The sequence below is a fragment of the Bos taurus genome, chromosome X (assembly GCF_002263795.3).
Source record: "Bos taurus isolate L1 Dominette 01449 registration number 42190680 breed Hereford chromosome X, ARS-UCD2.0, whole genome shotgun sequence".
Lineage (NCBI taxonomy): Eukaryota > Metazoa > Chordata > Mammalia > Artiodactyla > Bovidae > Bos > Bos taurus.
The window spans coordinates 118,787,698-118,798,912 of NC_037357.1; the positions used below are offsets into that span (position 1 = coordinate 118,787,698).

Sequence of the window (11,215 nt, forward strand, 5' to 3'; positions counted from 1 at the left end):
TGTGTCCGACTCTTTGCAACCCCCTGGACTGCAGCACACCAGGCTTCCTTGTCCTTCAACATCTCCCAGAGTTTGCAAACTCATGTCCATTGAGTCGGTGATGCTGCTGCTGCTGCTAAGTCGCTTCAGTCGTGTCTGACTCTGTGTGACCCCATAGACGGCAGCCCATCAGGCTCCACCATCCCTGGGATTCTCCAGGCAAGAACACTGGAGTGGGTTGCCATTTCCTTCTCCAATGCATGAAAGTGAAAAGTGAAAGTGAAGTCACTCAGTCGTCTGACCCTCAGTGACCCCATGGACTGCAGCCTACCGGGCTCCTCCGTCCATGGGATTCTCCAGGCAAGAGGACTGGAGTGGGGTGCCATTGCCTTCTCCGAGGTAATGCTAGTGGTTGGCATTAAAAAGACAAAAGGTAACAAATGCTCTGAAGTATGTATAGAAAAGGGATCCCTTGTGCACTGTTGGTGGGACTGTCAACTGGTACAGCCACTATGGAAACATTATGAAGGTTTCTCAAAAAATTCAAAATATGATCCAGAAATTCCACTTGTGGGAATACAGTTGGGGTCCACTTACACTTGGATTTCTTTTTCAGTATTAAATGCTAAAGTACTACATGATCCACAGTTGGTTGAATCCACAAATGTAGAACCACAAATACAGAGGGCCAACTATAGTGTTATACGTGGATTTTTTTTTTTTTTACTTCACAGAGGTTCAGCACCCCTAACCCCTCATATTGTTCAAGAGTCAGCTGTTTTATCTGAAGGAAATGAAAACTCAGGTTCATAGCAGCAATATTTACAATAGCCAAGACATGGAAACAGCCTCAGTGTCCATTGATGGATGGATGGATGAAGTTGTGGTGTGTGTCTGTATGTAGTATAATGGATTATTACTCATCTATAGAAAAGAAATCCTGCCATTTGTGATAACATGGATGGACCCTGAGGGCATTATGCCAAGTGAAATAAGTCAGAGAATGACGAATACTGTATGATCTCATTGACTGATTTGTGTTTACCAGAGGTAGGGAGTATGGGGAGGGGAAATTGCAGAAAAGGGGTCAAAAGGTACAAAGTTCCAATTACGAGGTAAGGAAGTACTGGGGATGTAATGTATAATGATCACTATGGTTAACAGTGCTGTGTGCTGTATATGCAGGTTTTGAGAGGACATCCTAAGAGTTCATCACATGGGAAAAAAATTTGTATCCATGAGATGATGGATGTTAACTAAGCTTACTGTAGCAATCACTTCACAATTTAAGTGAAATTATTATGTTGTACACCTCAAATGTATATAGTGCTGTATGTCAATTATATTTCAAAACTGGAAAAAGTTTTAAAAGGTTGGGAAGGTGAAAAATGTTTTTAGCAATCCAGTATAGAAAAAAAGGTTTCTCACATCAGTCACTTTGCGTTTGTTTATTAGTAATGCCAAACATTTTTTATAGTTCATTTATAAGTCTTTTGTGAATTACCTATATGTGCCAAATGCTCATTATTTTCTTTTGGATTTGTAAACTCTGTTATATACTAAGCTGCTTAGTTTGTATTTAAATATTGCAAAAATTTTTCCCTTTTCTTCATTTGCCTTTTAGCCTTTTACCTTATTTCATAATGATAGTGGTTTTTTTTTTTTTTTTTGAGGTATCAGTTCAGTTCAGTTCACTCAATCGTGTCCGACTCTTTGAGACCCCATGGACTGCAGTACACCAGGCCTCCATGTCCATCACCAACTCCCGGAGTTTACCCAAACTCATGTCCATTGAGTCAGTAATGTCATCCAACCATCTCATCCTCTGTCGTCCCCTTTTCCTTCTACCTTCAATCTTTCCCAGCATCAGGGTCTTTTCCAATGAGTCAGTTCTTCACATCAGGTGGCCACAGCATTGGAGTTTCAGCTTCAACATCAGTCCTTCCAATGAATATTCAGGACTGATTTCCTTTAGGATGGACTGGTTGGATCTCCTTGCTGTCCGAGGGACTCTCAAGAGTCTTCTCCAACACCACAGTTCAAAAGCATCAATTCTTCGGTGCTCAGCTTTCTTTACAGTCTAACTCTTACATCCATACATGACCACTGGAAAAAACCATAGCCTTGATGAGACGGACCTTTGTTGACAAAGTAATGTCTCTGCTTTTTAATATGCTGTCTAGGTTGGTCATAACTTTCCTTCCAAGGAGTAAGCATCTTTTAATTTCATGGCTGCAATCACCATTTGCAGTGATTTTGGAGCCCAGAAAAATAAAGTCAGCCACTGTTTCCACTTTTTCCTCGTCTATTTGCCATGAAGTGATGGGACTGGATGCCATGATCTTCGTTTTCTGAATGTTGAGCTTTAAAGCCAACCTTTCACTCTCCTCTTTCACTTTCATCAAGAGGCTCTTTAGTTCTTCACTTTCTGCCATAAGGGTGGTGTCGTCTGCATATCTGAGGTTATTGATATTTCCCCTGGCAATCTTGATTCCAGCTTGTGCTTCCTCCAGCCCAGCATTGCTCATGATGTATTCTGCATATAAGTTAAATAAGCAGGGTGATAATAATAACTTGACGTACTCCTTTTCCTATTTGGAACCAGTCTGTTGTTCGATGTCCAGTTCTAGCTGTTGCTTCCTGACCTGCATACAGATTTCTCAGGAGGCAGGTCAGGTGGTCTGTTATTCCCATCTCTTTCAGAATTTTCCACAGTTTGTTTTGATCCACAGAGTCAAAGGCTTTGGCATAGTCAATAAAGCAGAAATAGATATATAGAAGTTTTCAATTTTTATATAGCCAAACGCTAATCTTTTTTTTAATGGTTTCTTTCTTTGCTTTTATGCTCCCACACCCAAAGGTATTTCTACATCATGAATCTTACCATACCCCTCTATTGATTACAATCTTCCAGGGGCTCTTCCGGAGAAATCCATCCTCCTCCTGGTGCTCTAGCTTCAACTACTGTACCCTATAGGCACTGGGAGGTCCAGTCGAGCCAAGCAGTTATGCTTAGCACTGCCTGCTTAGCACTGCCTTCTTAGCACCCTCTGCTTGGAAAGCCAGTCCCACAGGCTCAACGCCCCTTTCCACCCCTTCTTCCCCATGTCACTGAAGCCCCAGTTTGGATATGACCACCAAATTACCCTTTTCTTCCCCTTCTTGTAACAGCACCAAGTTCCCAGGGTCTCAGTAGTAGTGTGTAAAATTAAAAGCTCAAACGATAATAAGCAAAGTCTAAGAGGGCTAACAGGAGAATTGGCTGTCAGGGCCAGTTTAGAGCAGAGGCTTGGAGCAAGCAGCGGGGGGCTGAGGCTCTACAAGGAGCAGTGATGACAAACTAGAGCACAGAGCCCAGGCAGCCTGGGGAGGACGCTCGGGCATGGGGAACAGAGTGCTCGAGGGCTGAGGCAGGAGGGCAGATGGGCAGGGGCTCGGTGCCAGGACTAGGTTCCCCAGAGGCTAGTGGACAGTGTTGCCGAAGAGCTTGGCTCTGAAGACACTAGGCGGCAGTCACCAGAGGTCCCAAACTGGGAAAGCCATCTTAACTGCCCAGCCTCCTCCAGCCCCATGGTTTCCTACACTGGGAAAGCCATCTTAACTCCCCAGCCTCCTCCAGCCCCATGGTTTCCTACACCAGCCAGTGGCATCAGCTTTCTTGTTTCACGGGCCAGAAACTAGTCACTTGATTCTGCTTCCTCTCACACCCCTCATCCCATCTGTCACGAGTCCTGTTGGCTCCACTTTCAAAATGGAGCCAGACCATATACCCGGCTTCCCTGGTGGCTCAGTCGGTAAAGAATCTGCCTGAAATGCAGAAGACCACCTGCTAATGCAGGAGACTGGGTTCAATCCCTGGGTCGGGAAGATTCCCTGGAGAAGGGAATGGCAACCCACTCCAGTTTTCTTGCTGGGAAATCCCATGGACAGAGGAGTTTGGCAGGCTACAGTCCATGGGATTGCAAAGAATCAGACATGAACGAGCGACTAAACCACCACCACCAAATACTGCTTGATTTCATTTAGATGACATTCTGCAAAAGGCAAAACTCTAGGGACAGAAAACACTTCTGCGGCCCAAGGCTGGGAAGTGGGGGGGTAACTACAAATGATCTCAGTAACTCGATGGTAGTGGTAGTCACAAAACTGAAGGTGTTTATCAAAACTCTCAGAACTGTACATTATTAAGTAACTGAAAATTGTTAAGTAAACCTTAATAAAACAACAGGAAAAAAAACATACCATAATTCTAGCCATTTCTCACCATGCTCACAGCCGTCATCTCAGTCCAGGGCGCCATCATCCTCTTGGGTTCTTACTGAGGGCTCTTCACTGTCCCCTGCTCCTGCCTTCGCTTCACTATCATCTGTTCCCAGCACAGCAGCCACAGGGGTCTCCTTTAAACCATAAGTCCATGTTTTTCTTTTGCTCAGAACTCCAGAGCTAAAGGAACTCTCCAGAGCTTTCTCTACTCTCAAAGGCTAAGTTTACAGCGGGCCACCAAGACCCACAGGCCACAGCCCTCTGTTACTCTGTAGAGACCTCCTCCTAGCCGCATGCATGCCCCCATTCACCCCCCTGGCTTGTCCCGCGACATGTACCGTGTGCTCCCTTCTAAGGGTTCTGTCTGGAATGTGCTTCTCCCTGATTTCCATCCCCCTGGTCCCCTCCCCATCACCTCTTTCAGGCCTCTGCTCGACTCACAGTTGCCGCCCATCCACCTCCCCAGGCCCCACCCCAATCTGCTAACCTCTCTTGCTTTTTCTCCCAGACCATAGTTTCGTCTGACATACTCATATTTTGTTTACTGTGCGATTCCTCTCTCCTCCCCATGAGGAGAGGGGTTTTTGCTGTGTTTCCCTTGGCCCTTCCACCGGGCACATCACAGACAGCAGTCAGATTGGGAGAGGGGGAACAGGCGGTGAGATGGGGTGACTTCCAAGAACCAGCCATGATAATAATCGGATGTGGCAGCATCCTCCTGCCCCGGAACCTCACTCAGCACCGCCCGCCCCCACCCTGGCCCCGAGACAGTCTGGGGGACACTGGCTGTCACACTAGCCTGTGTCTGTGTGTGCTCCGCCCTTCCTGCCTTGTTTGTTTCCCTGCCCCGCACATGGCTCCTTTAACACATGCCTTCTCTCCCTTCTCTCTCTAGAAGCAGATGTTCCAGGAGAGGAGCAACCGGATGCTGCACGCCTTGTCCCCAAAGCAGAGCCCTGTGAGCAGCCCCACAAGGAGCCGGTCTCCTTCCCGCTCCCCGTCGCCCACCTTCTTGTGGCTCCCGCACAAACCCTCGCCCCCCTTCTCACCTAAAGCCGCCTCAGCCTCCATGAGCAGCATGAGTGAGGGGGATGAGGATGAGAAGTAAAGGCGGCTGGCTGACAACCAGAGCCCCCGCCACACGAGAGCCCCCACCACATGGGGTGGGCGGGCAGGGCGGGGGCACGGGGGACACCCTGGGGGGGGAGGGCAACAGTCGCTGGCGCTGCAGCTCAGCCCACGACATAGCTCCCCTCAGGACCAGCTCCCCACTCAGTCTCCACTCTGCCCCAAACCCAGGCTCTGCATGGAGGTTTCCAGGCGGGCAACCTATACAGACCTTCTTAGCATCATCTAGAAGCACCCTATTTTAACCTTGCTAAAGAAAGAGGCAGAGCACCCCTGGGAGACTCGCACTGAGTGGGGTGTCTTCTGCTTTGGCCCTTACTCCCACCCCCACCAGGTACACCACCCACGGAAGTGGCTGTACCTGAAGTCTGCTTCTTTCAGCTCCTAAGGGCCATGCACGTTGCCTCCCACCGCCCAAGCGCTGCCAGAATAAAGTTATTTCCAGTAGAGGTGGCACAGTGCTTCTGAAATAGTCGAGCTACAGACAAACGCCAGCCTTCTCAGTTTAGCCAGAGACCAGAGGTTGCCACGCATCAGTCCTTTGCAGTCTAGACCAAGCCTTGCTTTAGGCCAGATATATCCCAGGTCACCTAGTGTGAACCGCAACTTCTCATGCCAAGGACAGTTCTTTCCAGGAGAATGCCCCCTAAGGCCTAGTGTCTTCTCCTGGCTGTACTCTTTCATCATTGGTTTGACTTCCTTGTTTTCTAGAAATTACCTTAGTCTGTGGGAAATGCAAGAGAACATCCTATAGACATATACACACAAGGAGCCGCTCTGCTTTGGCTCCGAGTTTAGCAGATGGTTGCTGTTTCCTGAAGCTTCTCCTTCAAGGATGCTGTCATGGAATGGCTTTCCCCATTTCTGACCAGTGAACAGTTCTGCAGACCTCAAGCAGCAGTTTGACGTCCCAAGCCACAAAGTATACCAATAGGGGGTGCTACCTGCACATATCTGTTCTATGTATGCTCCCAAGACGCCATCCAGGGTGTGTACCATATGCAACAAGTCAGTGGTGGCGGCATTTTATACTGTCCCCCTCTCCAGCTCCCACCCTAATACCCCACTGAAATCCTCAGTCTTCAGAACTACCTGGTTTCCTTGGGACTTGGGCACCTTGTCAAAAGCTTATCCTGCATTCCTGCAGAAATGTCATCCCAGCCAAGAAATCGGCGGGTGGTGCTCATGGCCTCCCATCATCATTGCAGGTGGAGGCAGGCTCTGAGAGTTTCACTGAGCACGGTGGGAGCCTCAGCCTCTGAACGGGCCAGGCAGTCCTGTAATTACTTCCCGCCTTAGGCTTCAAGTGGGTTGAAGACGCTAAGCTTTCCCACTGAGGTGTCTGATGTTGCTATCTGCTAAGCACGGGTAGACGCGAGCAGGTAGAGGCGAGGGGTGGGAGCACACGCCTGGGTAGAAGTGGCATTGTCTGGCTGTGCCTTTGGAGCCAGGGGCCCAGAACAGTGACATGGGCAGAGCCCAGCATCCCTCGGGACAGAAACACTCCCTTTCAGAGGCCTTGTGAACCAGCCTTCTGGGAGACACATGGGGCAACCAAGGAAGGAAGGTGGCATGTCTTTCCCCTCGCATTGGGGTTGAACTACCTCCCTGCCCACCTGGAGAGAGTAGGCTTTGTTGGGAAGCAGAACCATGAGGCTCAGCTGGCTTGGGCACTCCCCTGTTCCTGGCAGTTTTTCCAGAGCTCTGTCGAGCATTCATGTGGGACAGAGAGCTGGTGGGAAGATGGCACATGAGAAGGAAATTTCTTGCTGCCATCAAGGCCCAGAGCATTGCCCCGTGTTTCCACTGTGCCCCCCGGGCACACTGGCGTGTATGCCCCCATCTCCAAGCACTGACAGGAGGCAGCAGCCAGCTGCACCAGGCAGTGGGAACGAGGGAAGAGAAAAGGAGAACGAGGTACCTGGAGGGAGGAGAGAAGCTTCAAGAAAATCTGCATGCTTGACTCATGTGAGGGCCTCCCTCTGCAGGAGAAAACTCTCTTGGGAATGCCTTTTCTGGTTCTAGGCTCCAGCCCAGAGCAGATAAACCCATGTTTACCTGATTCCTGCTCCGGAGCAAACAGCTTGGCATTGACATACCAGGCGGCCTCTAACTTTGCAGGCCTTACACACCACACTGACATGTGCCGCCACTACGACTCAACATTCAGTGCCAGGGACAGGCCATCACAACCCACAAGCAGGTTCTAAGTCTCACCCCAGGCCCCTCTTCTGACCGTTAACAATACCTCCCCTCCCAAGGCTGCAAGATTAATGAGAAGGAATGGAGGAGTCTGCAACCCAGTCTTTGATGCATCCTGGCCACCAGCTTCTCCCTGCCCCTCCTCCCCTGCTTGGGAGGAGATGCGGTGGCTGGCTGTCCACAGTCATGGCCCTGAGGGAGTTAAGGCTGGAATGGGAGTGGTACCAAGTGTTACTCAAGCTCGGAGAGGTAAGCAGAAATGCCAGAAAGCAAGGAAATGTTCTTTTGCCCTAGACAGGGAAGGAAGCTTCAGACTGAGGGCTGAAGGACAGCAATTTAGGTTGTGGAAGAAGGCAAGATACGTGAAGAAGGGCAAGCGTGGGAGCGCAGTGCCTATCCACTCCCTTACAGGGGTTGCTCACTCCCTAACAGGTGAAGAAGGCAGGCCTCCTTTCACTGACAGCCAAGGTTAGTGGGTACCCATGCAGGTTGTGGGTTCCCCCTGCCCAGCTTTCCCATTTCAGCCCTTCTCCATCAGCTGTCTCATCTTCCTCCTGGGGACCCCAAAATCCAATGTTCACCAGCTAAAAACCCAGGGCAATTGTAATGTCAGAGTCACACTGAATGGCCCGTTTCTGGCAAGCCAGCTCCCATGGGCCAGGACTTGGCAAAGGCAAAGGAAACCAACCTTAAGACGAGTGATCCTGAGACCCAAGTCTGCCTTCTGACCTGCTCTGTGGGAAAGACACACAGCTGCAGGACGGCCTGAGGTTGGAGTTACTGACCATCCTTGACGGAAGGGACGGGAAGAGCGTGGATTCCTCCTCTCCATCTTGGGACTTATCAGCCAGGCACGCCCCGGGGAGAGAGATGCAAGATGGCGATATAGACTCAGCTGAATCTGATGAGCCCGAAGGGAACAGAGATGTCCCTGTTCCCCAGGCATCCGGTCAGCACTAGTCTTGGCCATCAGATTTTTCTTCTTTTAACAAAAGAGCTCATGAGGCATTCTGCAACTTCTACTTCTCTCTAGACTTGAGTTTTTTTTCTGTGTGTCACTGCGATGTGTCCCGGGACAAAGCCATAAGAAAAGCATACATACTTCAGACTGTGCTATACATATAAGACAAGACGACGACAACTCTTCTGGGTTAAAGCACGACCTTACGCCCAAGCGTTTGCTCTGGTGCTGAATCATGCGAACTTCCGGAATCAGCCCCCGCCCCCTGGCACCCCTGCACCTCCCTCTCCGCGCTCCAAACCCACTCTTGCTTCCCAACAGGACATGGCATTCTCAACTTGTTTATAAATAAAGGGATGCAGAATTGCACTTTTCACCTATTGTGTTTCTTAAAAGCGTGCTGCTGTGTGTTCCTACTTACGAGCTCTGGTGCAACGTGGAAAAGCAGAGGCGTAGCCACGGTCCTGCCTCCGCCCAGCTGGGCCCAGCCCCGAATGATGGGTCTGTTGTCAGGCAGCACGGGCCAAGCCTGGAGCTGCCAGCCAGTTCATGCCTGACAAGGGAACAACCTAAAGGTCCATTAACAGATGAGCAGATAAAGAAGATGTGGCGTATATACACAGTGGAATAGTACTCAGCTGTAAAAAGAACAAAATAATGCCATTTGCAGCAACATGGATGCAACTAGACTGTCATACGAAGTAAATAAGAAAGACAAATAGCATGTGCTATCACTTGTATAAGGAATCTAAAATATGGCACAAGTAAACCTATCCACGAAACAGACAGACTCATGGACATAGAGAACAGGCTTGTGGTTGCCAAAGATGGGGGGTATGGGAGGGATGGATTGGGATTTGGGGGTTAGTATATGGATAAACAAGGTCCTACTTTACAGCACAGGGAACTATATCCAATCTCCTGGGATAAACCTTAATGGAAAAGAATATAAAAAAATGTATGTGTGTAACTGTGTCACTTTTTGTACAGCTGAGATTAGCACAATATTGTAAACCAATGATAATTCAATAAGAAAATAGCTGGCTAGGATCACTTACCTGGAGGGGAGGTCATGCCTGGGACCCAGCCAGGACCCTGAGTTGTAGGCTCCGCTGCCAACTTGCTTTCTGACCTCTGTCAAAGCCCTTCACTTTTCTGACCTCAGTGTCTGCTTTTGTAAAATGAGGGGATTAGAGGAAATGGTTTCTGAGGTCTCCTTTGCCCATAGAAGTCTCTGAATTCAGGAGCCAGGCTCCATGGTCCCCAAACTTCTCCAACTATGATGCTGTCACTGAAGCACCATGACAAAGGGCTCACTCCTCGCTAGGAGACTGGGGAGCTGGGCTGGGGCCTCCACACCCAGCCGCACAGGGGGCCACTTTCACACTGCAGCCTCTGTAGGTTCTTGGGTTCTACCCGCCATCCTTACCTTGCCACCTACAGCTTTTCACCTGGGCCTGAACACTGGAGTGTGGCCATTTTGGCCTCTTCTCCATCTTTGGGGCAAAGCTGCTTTCATGGGCTGCTAGCAGAGATCGGAGAAGGCAATGGCACCCCACTCCAGTACTCTCGCCTGGAAAATCCCATGGACGGAAGAGCCTGGTAGGCTGCAATCCATGGGGTCTCGAAGAGTCGGACACGACTGACCGACTTCACTTTCACTTTTCACTTCCATGCATTGGAGAAGGAAATGGCAACCCACTCCAGTGTTCTTGCCTGGAGAATCCCAGGGATGGGGGAGCCTGGTGGGTTGCCGTCTATGGGTCGCACAGAGTTGGACATGACTGAAGTGAATTAGCAGCAGCAGAGAGATGGGAGTAGTACTAAATCAGGATTCGAAAGGCCAGCAAATTAAGGCAGACTTGCTCTCAGCATTGTGGTGGTGCCCTCCACTAGTGAAATCCCAGAGCTTCTATTACCTTCAGTGGGCTTCCCTGATGGTTCAGTGGTAAAGAATCCACCTACCAATGCAGGAGATGCGGGTTCAATCCCTGGGTCAGGAAGATCCCCTGGAGATGGAAATGGCACCCCACTCCAGGATTCTTACCTGGAGAATCCCATGGACAGAGAAGCCTGGTGGGCTACAGTCCATAGGGTCACAAAAGAGTCAGACACTACTGAGCGACTAAACAACAATTAACTCCACTGGCATGGTCTAGCTCTTTGAAACAACAACAGTTCAAACATTAGCCTAGACTCTAGAAGAAATAGAACCGAGCCTGCAGGCAGCAAGGGAACTCATTTAAAGACAGAATACCTATCCTTCACACAGTACCTGGCTTTTCCCACATAGAACAACTATGTCCTTGGCAGGCTGGATTTAGAGTAACTCGACTCTGACATTGCTGTCCCTCTCCGCCCCACACACATGGAACCACCAAAGATCTTTCTCTTTTTGTCCTTTGGACAAAGTGCTGAGGAAGCTGATCTTCAGTTCTTAGTCCTCAGCCAGTCCTTATCCTCCAGTGTCTGGCTATCCTCCCAGTCTGGCCCCCAGCCCTCCAGGACCTCACCTCCCACCCTCCTCACACACCTGCCTCTTCCCTTCCTTTCTTCCCTCCCACCCACAGATACACACATCTTTTTCCAACTAGCTGATTTTATTGTATTCAACATCCATATACCATGACGTTCTCAGATGTGTTCCTTCATCTTTGACCATTTCTTCATTGCTGCTTCCAA

General features: G+C 49.5%; 1 protein-coding gene across 3 annotated transcripts in view; it reads left to right on the forward strand.

Moving 5' to 3' along the window:
• Positions 1–8,902, forward strand: part of PCYT1B (phosphate cytidylyltransferase 1B, choline) — a 146,826-nt gene extending 137,924 nt beyond the window's left edge. For 2 of the 3 annotated variants that reach the window (XM_005228354.5, XM_005228355.5), the window contains exon 8: positions 5,138–8,902. In XM_005228354.5, the coding sequence (XP_005228411.1) occupies positions 5,138–5,350 (213 nt within the window). In that variant the 3' untranslated portion in view covers positions 5,351–8,902. The remainder of the gene's footprint in view (positions 1–5,137) is intronic. The other variant, NM_001193051.1, reaches the window with a different exon arrangement.
• Positions 8,903–11,215: the final 2,313 nt, after the last annotated feature.